General features: G+C 46.4%; 1 protein-coding gene across 2 annotated transcripts in view; it reads left to right on the top strand.

Moving 5' to 3' along the window:
* Positions 1-12,237, top strand: part of Ptprj (protein tyrosine phosphatase receptor type J) — a 151,749-nt gene that overhangs the window by 113,092 nt on the left and 26,420 nt on the right. The window contains exons 4-10 of one of the 2 annotated variants that reach the window (XM_021192953.2): positions 548-775; positions 1,810-1,965; positions 5,375-5,638; positions 6,733-6,990; positions 9,338-9,598; positions 10,362-10,634; positions 11,692-11,982. In XM_021192953.2, coding sequence (XP_021048612.1) covers positions 548-775; positions 1,810-1,965; positions 5,375-5,638; positions 6,733-6,990; positions 9,338-9,598; positions 10,362-10,634; positions 11,692-11,982 — 1,731 coding nt within the window. Of the gene's footprint in view, positions 1-547; positions 776-1,806; positions 1,966-5,374; positions 5,639-6,732; positions 6,991-9,337; positions 9,599-10,361; positions 10,635-11,691; positions 11,983-12,237 lie in introns of both variants that reach the window. The other variant, XM_029536812.1, reaches the window with a different exon arrangement.

The raw sequence follows: 12,237 nt of genomic DNA, 5'->3' as shown, positions 1-12,237 counted from the left end.
CTTTACTGGCTTGCTTCCCCTGGCTTGCTCAGCCTGCTCTCTTATAGAACCCAAGACTACCAGCCCAGAGATGGCACCACCCACAAGGGGACCTCCTCCCTTGATCACTAATAGAGAAAATGCCTACAGGTGGATCTCAGTGGAGGCACTTCCCCAACTGAAGCTCCTTTCTCTGTGATAACTCCAGCTGTGTTAAGTTGACACAAAACTAGCCAGTACAGGAGTGTATGTTCTTTTAGCTGAAATGTTTAAATTGTGTCAGGCAAATAAGGTGATGGAAGGGCCTGGGCATGTCTTTTAAAATCTTCTTTAAAGAAGAATTTCCAATTCCTGTTGGGATTAATCTTGAACAATAACAAAGAACGCAAGTAGTTTAGGTTTTAGGGGTTCTTCCTTCTCCTGTTTTTGAATGGTGTTTGTCCCCTGCCTCTGTGACATCATGGGGATATGAGTAGCATATATTTAGTGGGTCACTTAGGCAGTGGCCTAAGGAAAGATGGCTGCAGATGCCTTGCTTACGAATACCCATGGTTTGTTTTTGAAACAGAGCCCTGGCCAGTGTCTGATCTCCGTGTCACCTCCGTGGGTGTGACACAGGCTCGTCTCACCTGGAGCAATGCAAATGGCACTGCCTCCTACCGGATGCTGATTGAAGAGTTGGCCACACATTCCTCAGTCAATATTTCAGGTCTGAAGCTGGGGATCAGTAATAGCTTCGCTTTCCCAGAATCAAATGAGACCCAGGATGACTTTGTGGTTGAAGAGGATGTCTTGGGTGAGTTACAAGATTGTCTATCAGGTTTTGATTTTCATCATTTACTGGTTTTAAACAGTACTCTGCACGTATTTGTGTAGGATTTTAGAATGGCCGGCAGGTATTCCTGCTGCGGTGTTATCTGATCTCATACCTTAATGAGAAAGAGCTCTCCTATTGTGAACACAGGGCTCAGTGTGGTAGTTGGACTTCAAACTTTTAGATTTGGAGTTCAGGAAGACAGATAGGCCTTTTCACTTTTCATCTCAGGTGAGCGGTAACAGGTGCTAACCAATGGATGGCCAAACCAGTCACCCCCATTGAGGAGAGGGATCCTTAAGGCGAGCCCAGTAGATGTCTTCTGTGCTTTCTGTAGGAGTCATTTGTAGACTTTGTAGAATTTGCAGTGGATTCCTCTGGTAACTGTGAAATGAGGAAGAAGAAAGGCTAAATCCTTATTTTACACTAAGGAAACAAAGACACAAATTGGGTATTAGAATCAGAAACCAGATGTTGAGTGCTAAGATTGAAAGATAATTTATGGCCCATGATAGATAGGGCTTCAAGAGATAGACCACTCTCAACTCCTCCTGCTTTGGTCTGTGTGTCAGGTTGCTTTTCAGGGACCTCCCCCTCCCCAATAGTTCAAGGAGAAATGGTCACGACTCTTCCTGACTTGTCCTCTGCCCTTTCTGCCACGGTTTGGAGTGTAGTCCTGAAAAAACACTGGAATGGACTTACATTAGCAAAGGTAGGGTTATAGAGCAGTCTGAAGGAGAGACCATGGTGGGATGGCAGAAGATAACTTCCCAAAGAAAGGAGAATGGTCCAGGATATCAGAGTTCTAAGAAACTGCAAAATATCTGTGGTATTTATGGAGTAATAGTACAAGGTGAAGTATCCGGTTCTTTTCAGGGAACAGGATCTTTCTCAGGAGGCAATAGAGGACAGATATTTATGGAGTACCCTGTTGGATGTGTCGTCCTATGGGATGGTGGTGGAAGGTGGGGGATGTGTTCTGTGGTTAATGTCTTTGCCTCCTGTCTTTGAAGCAGATGCCAATGGTACCAAGAGAATCGCACACAGAGATCTCTCCCTCACAGAGATCTTGCTCACTGAGCTAAAGCCCGATACTCAGTACAATGCCACCATCTATTCTCAAGCAGCAAATGGCACCGAAGGACAGCCCAGGAGCAAAGTGTTTAAAACAAGTAGGTTGGATTTTGTGAAATGGATTCAGCCTAAGTTTTATAAAGTTTTATCTTTTGCAACCCTATATCTGAATTATTTATTGCTTAGCAGCTAGTTCTGTTACTAAAAGGATCTTCTCGAGAGAGATTTTGGGTAGAGCCATTGCTCTGGGTTTCTATCTATCTCTGGGTCTATAGTTTATCTTTTCTGAAGCTCTGTAAAGAGTTGAGCGAAGGTGTAGATGTCGGGTGCCGCTTCACATCTGTCCTTGCTATCTGCAGATTAGCCATCGTGTTTCTGGTTTTAGCCAGCCCTTGAGGTCCACACTGAACTTTCTGTTGAGACCCTTTGCTGACTTTCACTTTGCTGTCGTTAGCTGTGATTCACGGGCACCCTCTGTCTGTGAGTTCAGTATTTGGAAGCTTCTGTGATTAGTGCTGCCGATGGAATAAGATGTACGCTTTCTGCTTTTAGATGGAGGATTGGGATAAACATATGCAGAAATGTCTGCACCTGGGTCCTTTGAGCTCAGATATGTAGCTTCGCAGTTGTCAGGGACGTGGTGTGTGTTGGCTTAGTGTGTCTTAGCAGAAAATAATTTGAAATACCATCCTAGGTCAACAGACCTGAAGGAGTGTGAGGAACAAGGACAGAAAACAAGCTGGCATCCAGGAAGTGCCAGGCCACCCTAGATCTATTGAAGTCCCATGTAGATGCTGTGTATCTGCTTGATGAATGGCTGTGCTAGGTAAGGGAGCTGATGTCCCTCGGCTCTCATGTGGGTGTCTAGCAGTTCCTACCACCGAGGATGTTGGGTACTGCTTGGTAAGGGGGCAGGGCGGCTTCACAGGCTTCATGGCTACTGTCCATTCTGCTGCCTACTGTATGGACATTGTGTCTTAGTCAGGGTTTCTATTCCTGCACAAAACATGACCAAGAAGCAAGTTGAAGAGGAAAGGGTTTATTCAGCTTACACTTCCACATTGTCGTTCATTACCAAAGGAAGTCAGGACTGGAACTGACACAGGGCAGGAACCTGGAGGCAGGAGTTGATGCAGAGGCCATGGAGGGATGTTACTTACTGGCTTGCTTCCCCTGGCTCTCTCAGCCTGCTCTCTTACAGCACCCAAGACTACCAGCCCAGGGATGGCACCACCCACAATGGTCTGGGCCCTCCCACCCTTCATCACTAATTGAGAAAATGCCTTACAGCTGGATCTCATGGAGGCATTTTCTCAAAGGAGGCTCCTTGCTCTGCAATAACTCTAGCTCATGTCAAGTTGACACACACAACCAGGCAGTATGTGAGGTGAAGCCTGATTTTAACATTCAGTCCCAAGGAGGGTCTCTTACAGGGAGGATCTGACGTCCCTCTGGAGGATGATATGTCATGGATTAATGGAGATGGGGGGCAAGGGGAGTCAGGGAGGACGCTTCAGGTGAGGAAATGTCCTGATCAGAAATACAGATAAGAGAATTAGGGTGTGAAGGCAGAGGGCAAGAGGGCTGCGGAGGGGTTTTGACAGATTTATGACTGTATAAAAAGCTCTTTTATCCAAGTATTTATAAAAGATAGCATCCTGAGGTGACTGGGTAAGAATGTTCAGAAGAATGGCGTGTGATGACAGATGGCTTAAAGCGTCAAGAAGCCTCAGCCAGGATCCAGCCAGGAGGGCTACAGAAGGAAGCCCAGGTGTTGGAAAACAGGGACTAGAGCCTCAGATAAGTGGATGCAGGGAAAGGGGCGTGGGGGGGACTTAGGGGACAGCTCAGAGATCCTGGTAGTTCTGGAAGGTTTAGTGTGACTTCCAGAGAGTGTGGGAGTCTACATGTGTCTCTTGAGAAGTTTCTCTTATAGCAGACGGGGGGGGGGGAGGAGGAGGAAGAAGAGGCATTGCCCCTGCATCCATGCTGAAGGAGGAGCGACTCGTGCCTTTCTTCTTTCGTCTTCTGGAAATAGTAACATGCCAGTGGGAAGGACAGAGGTTGCCCTGGGGTGGCTGCTTAACCTCAGGTCCTCAGTGATTTTGTGACAATGGCTAGGACTCAGGACTAGGAAGGTTGGCTGAAGAGACTGGGTTCCTGTAGGTGCTGTAATTAGTGGTAGGGAGTCCTACACAGGAGAAGCGTGCATGAGAGGGTGGATAGGGTCCATATCTAGACCTTGTGCCTCTTACCATGCCTACTGAGCTGGATCCGTCCAGAGGAGGGGACATTTGCCTGATTTGCTAAGAGGAGTCATGTGGTTGGGTTCTAGACACCTGCCTTTCAAAATTCATTGAGAAAAACTAAAGTTATGGTGGTTGTATTGTAGACTCTTGGTTTCGCTCATACACATCCTGGGTTATATTGAACTGTCCCAGGAGCTGGTAGATACAGAAGCTGTGTATTCGTTATTTAGTGTTTGTGTTTTGTACCTATGTGTTAGTTAGTTTTGGCTGATGTGACAAATTACCACAGACTGGACAGCTTATAGAACAAACGTTTACAAACAAATGTTTTTCACATTTCTGGGAGTTAGGAGTGTGAATCCAGGTGCTAGAGATGGTTAGTATCTGGTCGTGTGTTCCCTTCCTTACCTCACAGTACAGATGAGTCACTTTCGGGCCTCTTCATAATGACACTGATCCTACTCATGATGTTCCACTCACCTCATGATTAATCACCTCCATAAAGCCTTTGAATACCATCAGTGCAGCAGTTAGGATTTATATATCATTGATATGTGTGTGTGTGTGTGTGTGTGTGTGTGTGTGTGTGTGCATCTCATATATCTTATATTCTACCCCTGCAGCATAGATATTCACACACACACACACACACACACACACACACACACACACACAATCTCCATCTGGTATTTTTCAAGTGACTGACTGGGTGGGCCAGGGTTAAGGGAACTATTAGAGTATATCTCAAATCCAAACAAGTGGCAGGATGGACTGGCAGAGTTGATAACTGAAGGACATCTAGTGCTCTCACATGCTTTTCTGTAGGGTTAGGGCGGATAACCCTGTCTCATATGAAAGTGGCTTAGTGCCTTTCCTAAGGTCTGCCTGTCTGGTAAAGCCCAGCCAGCTTAGAATCCAGTGTGCTCTCTGTTCAGGTGTGAGATCGTTAATTCATGATGCGTGCGTTTGTTCTTGGGTGGATCTGTACTTGAGGGCTTTTCTGGCTTACCCCCAAACCCCCATTGCCTGCTCTGGAATCCAAGGCCTGCTCACAAACTGAACACAGAGCGTCTGTGAGGTGCAGTGGCCAGGCTGTCTTCCCTGAGGTCTGACTTTGGCGAGACCCACGCACATTTCTGGTCATGGTGAGCTGATGGTGAGGGTGACCGAATGATGACAGGCCCTGATGACACTCCCCACTCTTCCCATTCTGACTCGACTGCTCTGATTGTTTTTCACTCCTCTTGTGCCTTCAAAGATTCCATCCAGGTTTCTGACGTCCAAGCTATGAACATCAGCGCCTCAAGTATGATCCTGACCTGGAAAAGCAATTATGATGGGTCCCGTACTTCAGTTGTCTATAAAATACACGTGGCTGGGTGGACCCACTCCATCAACCAAACTGTCAATAAGACCGAGGCCGTCATCCTTGGACTCAGCTCGAGCACCTTGTACAACATCACGGTTCATCCTTTCCTGGGTCAGACAGAGGGCACACCAGGCTTCCTCCAAGTGTACACTGGTAAGTTCGCTCCTTGCTATGTTGGTCTGCTTTGCTTTTCTGCTGTCGTGGTAAACTTTGTGGTGGAAGAAACAATTTATGCCAGCCCACCCTTCCAGGTGGCAAGCAGTCTTATCACGTCGGGTAGTCAGGGTAGGGGCTGAAGCAGTAGCCGGGGAGGGACATGGCCTATTGGCTAGCTTTCTGGCTCCTGCTTAGTTTTCTTAAACAGCTCAGGCCCACCTGCCTAGATGCAGTAAGCCTACAGTACTCTGGGCATGCCCATTTCAGTCATCATTGAAGACCTTTCTTCTCAGACATGGCCACAGGCCAGTCCACCCTGGAAGTTACAGAGCTGTGGTTCCCTTTCCCTTCAGGTTGTCATCAAGGTAACAGTAAAAGCTAACCAGCACACAGCGGCTCACCTTTCTTGTGGGCTGCAATGTGCCAAGAATAGCTACAAGGCGAGGGAGCTCTGTTCTGTCCTGAAGGAGTGCCTAGCATTGCCCATGGTTCCACAGGGCCCCCTCAGGGTGTGCGACCCTCATCCCACGCGCAGTGGCTTGTGATGGGCTGCTTTTGCACTGTGTCATTGAGTGCTAGGACATCCTTGTGATGTAGTTGGCGTTAGCCTTACTTTATGGACGTGGAGACCGTGTGTGAGGTGATGTGTGATGGAGATGAGATTAGACCTTTAGGAGGCTGGGTAACATGTTCAAGATAAAGCAGTCAGCCATGGCCAGCACTCTGCTCCAGAGCCTAGGAATCCTCACCACTGTCACTGCCTGTGGGTACCTGGCATGGTGTCTGTCCTCTTGTGGTCAAGTGCTCTTTCTTAGCCAGAAGTACCAGACTTTGAAGGGGCTTATACTGCAGTTGATTCTCTGGAGAATGTTTGTCCGTGATTCTGAGGGTTGGCCATCCTGCCCTCTGGAGACAGACTTTACATCCTTTTTGTTTTTGAGATGAGCTTTCTCTGTGCATCTCAGTCTGGTCTCCAACTCGGGATGCCCTTGTCTGAGCTGCTCAAGTGCTGGTGCTGTGGGCAGGGCTGCTGCTGCACCCTGCCTAGGGATGCAGATTCGTCACCTAACCTTACTCGCCGTCTTCCACAGCCCCCGGTCCGGTTTCGGACTTCCGAGTGACAAATGTCAGCACAAGGGAAATTGGTTTGGCTTGGAGGAGCAATGACTCCGAGTCCTTCGTGATTTTCATCAAGCAGGACGGAGGTGAGAAGCGTCGAAATGCTTCGACGGGAAACCAGAGCTATATGGTTGAAGATTTAAAGCCTGGAACCGGTTACCGTTTTGAGATAATTCCACGAGGACCAGACGGGACTGAAGGACCAGCCAGTGCAGTGAATGGGAGCACTGGTAAGCACTGGGACATGGAAGTTTCTTACAGGAAGCCAGCATAATTAATAGGTGTCTTATTTTACGAGTACTATTTTTCTTTTTATGAAAAAGAATCTTAAAAAACATTTCATGGCTGTGGTGCATATCAACAATACAATAAAGTCAAGCAAAAAAAAATCACATGTAAAGTTAGTAATTATTGCAATGCTATAGGTTCGGAGGTCAAAGGACTTTGGGGATTGGTTCTTTCCTTCCACCTTGGGCTCTGGGAATTGAACTTAGGTCCTCAGGCTTGTGCGACAGGCAGGTGCTTTTACTTAACTGAGTCACCTCGACAGGTCCCCACCCAGGTTTGTGATAGGGTCTCATGTCACTCTCTAACTTACTATGCGACTGAGGTTGGCCTTGAACTCTGCCTCTCAGGTCCTGAGGTTAGAGTCACATGCTACCATAGCCAGCTCCCTGACACTGTCTTACGATGCACATGGACATCTATATTTACAAACCTGGCTGTCTTGGTTCATGTGTGGTTTTATAATCTGCTCTTTCCTCACCTGTTTATTATGAGTATCTTACCCTGTCAAGCATGGGTCATTTTATTTTTATCTATTTATTTTCTTATTTGCTTTGGAAACAAGGCTTCACTGTATAGCCCTGGCTGGCCTTTGTAGACCCGGCTGGCTTTTCACAGAAATCAGCCTGCTTTTGCTTCCCAAAGTGTTCCATCAAATACGTGTGCTATCATGTCTGACACTGTTTTTTTTTTTTTTTTTTTTTTTAATGGGATAACTTAAAGTCAGCCTTGTATTTGTGTGCAGTTTCCTATGAGAAGTTTCCTTGGAATGGGTAGCAAGAAGGGTTGGAGTAAGGCCCCAGAAACGTACAGTTACTGTCCATTAGCAACGGCTGTTGTCACTGTTTGGGACCTAGCTGAACAGCATTAAAGGCAATCTTGATAAAGGGAAACAAATACCTTCTGACCTGTCCTTGGCTATCAGAGAGAATTGAAAGCAGGGTCTCAAGTCGCTCTTCGTACACCAGTGTTCATTCACAGCAGCCCAGAGGTGGAAACCACTCAGTATCCATTGTCACACACATGGACAAAATACAGATTTATCTACAGTCTGCACAGTAGAGTTTTATTCTGCCATATGGAGTGAAATCTTCATGTATGTGATAAGGTAAATGTATCTTGCAAATCTACGAAGTGAAATAAGTCACACACAGTATTTTACAAAGTGGAATAAGTCACACATAAAATAAACATCTAGTTTATTTTATTATTATTTTTAATGACAAGGCCTCACTATGTAGCCCTGGCTGGCCTGGAAGGCATTATATAGAACAGCTTGTCTCAGATTTACAGAGATCCTGCTGCTTCTGCCTTCCACATGTGTGTCACCACACTCCCAAAGACAAGTACTTACGCTCCCATTTATGCCAAGTGCCTAGAATAGGCAACTCCACAGAGACAGAGCGGAGCTCGTGGGGAGGGAATAGGGAGGTAGTGTTAAATAGGTACAGATTTTATGTTGAAAAATGATGAAAACATTTTGAATGTGATAATGGTAATGTTTATGCAATACTATGGGTATATTTAGTACTGGCAAAATGCACATTGACAGATGGTTAATGATAAATAGTATGTTGTGTGTATTTACCACACTAAAGGGAAAGGGAACATATGTTCTTAGCAGTTCTCATCTGATTGAATTCCTTTCCTGCCTGTGTCCACAACTATACCTTTTGTTTACATCATTGTCATAATTATATGACTAATTTTATTTTATTCTTGAAGGTTTTGCTCTGTATATGTAATGACCCTGCCCATAGTTAGCATGACCTTCCTGCTATTAGAAAATGGTGTCGTGTAACTATATCGTGGTGTAACTATATCGTGGTTTTTACAGCTCTCCCTTTGTGCTTTCCTTCTTGTTTTTCTCTTCAGTATGCCAGGCGGTTCATATGGAATGCATGTTCTTTTGACTGAATGATTAAAAACAATATTTATTTAGAGAGGGTCCTGCTGAGAGCTCAAGGTGGCCTTGAACTTGAAATCCTCCTGCCTCAGCTTCTTAAGTGTTATTGGGATGATAGGTGTGCATCAAACTCAACTTCAAATACATCCTTTGTTGAGATACAATGCAGGTATTAAAAAGTGTACCCTTTCTAGGTACATAGCTTCATGGATTGCTGTAGGTCAAATGCATCAGGATCCCAGTTCAGAGTAAGAAATAGTGTAGGGCTGGCAACATGGATAGCAGTTAAGAGCGCTGAATGATCTCACAGAGGACCTGGGTTTGATTTCCTCCGTCTTTCCCGCTCACAACCATCCAGGACACTTTCCTTTCTTTTCTCTGACTAGACCCCAGTGCTGTGATTGACATCCGGGTGGTCAACTTTAGCACCACTGAAATGCAGCTGGAGTGGCAGAATACCGACAATGCTTCGGGATACATTTACTATTTAATTCTAGAACCTAAAAATGGCTCCATCATCAGGACCAACAGTTCTCAGAAGTGGATCACAGTAGGGGACCTTACCCCAGGCACCTTATACAATGTCACGATCTTTCCAGAAGTGGACCAGATCCAAGGAAACTCCAACTCCATTACCCAGTACACACGTGAGTCTTGTGGGAGATAAGGCAGGCAGAGGGGCTGCTTCCTGCCTCTCTGATGGAGGAAATACAGTACCGATCGGGAGAGGCTGGGCTATGCCTCTGGGTTACAGAGTGGGAACTGCTTAACTAGAAACATCAGCTTCAGCAAAGGCTCTTCTGTATGGGTAGGCACTGTGTGCAGGAGCTATGTGAACACAGTTGCTCTTGGTAAGCAGAAAGCATCGTAGGAGAATGGAGAGTGTTGTAGAGCCTGCTTCAGAAACACACACTGGAGAGTTGCTGTCCTTGCTGGTGCTGAAGATCTCCTCAGATGAAAATCTCTTCTGTGACAGTGACAGAGATGTTTCTCCAGGCTTCAGATGGACAGACAGTGGGAGTGTCAGCTTATCCTATGCTTGACCCTCTTTAATAGTCAGATTCCAAAAGGAGGTTGGAAATTATAGTACACTATCTCTCTGTATGCGATAATATATGGGAAGATATATGATAAAATTTTAAAAGAAGCACGCTCTCAGTATGAGGTAATATATTAGAATATATATGATAAAATTAAACATTAAAAGAAGCCTGGACATTTTAAATTCTTTTCAGACTTAATTTTCTGAATGTCTTTTTGGGAAATCATCTTTCGAAGTGGTATATATTAATTGTATTAATTCTTTCTTGAAAAAAAAAAAAACCAGGCAGCTTTTGGATATAGTAAATAAAAGAGGCCTGTAATTCAAAGTGGTTCATTCTTGTTCATTTGTTTTAATTTTAAACCAAGGGCCCAGCAGTGTGTCCCACATTGAAGTAAACACCAACACCACCGTGGCAGCCATCCGGTGGAAGAACGAGGATGCAGCCTCTGCTTCCTATGTCTACTCCGTCCTTATCTTGAAGACTGGAGATGGCAGCAATGTAATCAGCAAGGTCGCAGACGTCCCTTCTGTTCTAATCACGGACTTAATCCCTGGCGTCTCTTACACAGTGAAGATCCTTACACAAGTTGGGAGTGATACAGTATCACTGGTACCTGGCTGGAAGCTGTTCTGTATGGGTGAGCAGTCCTGTGTTCTTAGTACTCCCTGCTCCTCCCTTTGTGGCACTCGCATGCAGGAACCTTCCCAGCCTGTAGGTTACTGTACCTGCAGGGCAACCGTGGACATGGAGAACTCCAGCCCAGCCTGGTGGCTAGTTAATGTTGACGCCATTGCCCTTGCTTCACTGAGCATGTATTTATTGAGCTTGTGCTTTGTTAGAGAGGCCTCCCCCCCCCCCCTTCTAGAACCTTTAGCCTGCTGAACAATACGGATAAGAGATCAAAGGAGACAAGTAGCTAGGTGGTGATTGTGGCTAAGAGGACAGGACAGAAAAGAGAAAAAAAAAAAAGAGCCAGGGAAGGGGGAAATGGTATTCTTGTCTAGGGTGTCATGTGAGGATGCCCCGTGGAAAGGATACATGGAAAGGTGACTGAGCATAGATCTGAGGGAGTGAAGAGACAACTTCGTGAACATCACAGGGCTTTAACCTAACACTGCTTTGGAGAATTTATTGGAGGCCAGGGATGGGAGTGGATCTGCAGGAGCTTGACCGCGAGGGGCAGGAGGCATTAGAGCTCGATGCTTGGCCTCTTCTGATCTTTCCCATGATGTGGTAAATGATCTGTGGCTTTCAGGACTGTTGCTCAGTCAGGCTGCATCCTGCTGGTCTGTTTGCTTACTTTGTTGCTTCAGTGGGGTTGCTGGGACCTCTGTTCCGCAAGAGAAAAACCTACATGAGCCTGTACGGCTGGCTGGCTGGCTGGCTGGCTGGCTGGCAGGAGCTGGGAGCTAAACTTGCCTTCTCTAGAAGAGCAGCCAGTGCTCTACCTGCTAAGTGTCTAGCCCCTCTTCCCAGACTCTTGCTTGGTGACAGCCATGTGGCATTTAATCCTTGGACAGTCCTGCACTGAGTCCCAGGGTAATAAGGCGACTGACCAAGGTCACGTGATCTGATACTGCTTTATTCAGTGAACTGAGCATCTTCCTTCCTCCACAGCCATGCTTTCTCATCACGGCTGGGCCAGGTTATCTGCCTCCCTTGAGCCTCATCTTGCCCCGTTCTTTGCTTTGCAGAACCTGAACCAGTAGCCTCCTTCCACTGTGAAGTGATCCCTAAGGAGCCAGCGTTGGTTCTCAAGTGGGCCTGCCCCTTTGGCATGAACACAGGCTTCGAGCTGGGAGTCAGGAGTGATTCCTGGGACAATATGACACGCCTGGAGAACTGCACTTCAGATGATGACACAGAGTGCAGGACAGAAGTCACCTATTTGAATTTTTCTACCTCGTACAACATCAGCATCGCCACCTTGTCATGTGGGAAGATGGCGCTGCCCACCCAGAACACCTGCACCACTGGCATCACAGGTGGGCCTGGGGCCGGGAGCCCACTACCCCTCAAGCGGCTGGCCCAGCAGCTTGTAAGCACAACCCAAGAGTCCTTTTAGGGCGCTTAATTTCCCTTAAAGTATTTTTATCAGCAGACTGCTTACCTCATTCTTCAGCAATCCAGTTTAAAACTGCAGAGTAAGAGAGAAGTGTTTCACATCCTGAGCAGTTCTGAGAAACACTTGCTTCCTTCTTTTTACTTCCTCTCTTCCCCTCCCCTCCCCTCCCCTCCCC

Source organism: Mus pahari, chromosome 3, assembly GCF_900095145.1.
Source record: "Mus pahari chromosome 3, PAHARI_EIJ_v1.1, whole genome shotgun sequence".
Taxonomy (NCBI): Eukaryota; Metazoa; Chordata; class Mammalia; order Rodentia; family Muridae; genus Mus; species Mus pahari.
Note: the sequence above shows the minus strand (reverse complement) of the source record. Positions and strands in the feature narration are given on the sequence as shown.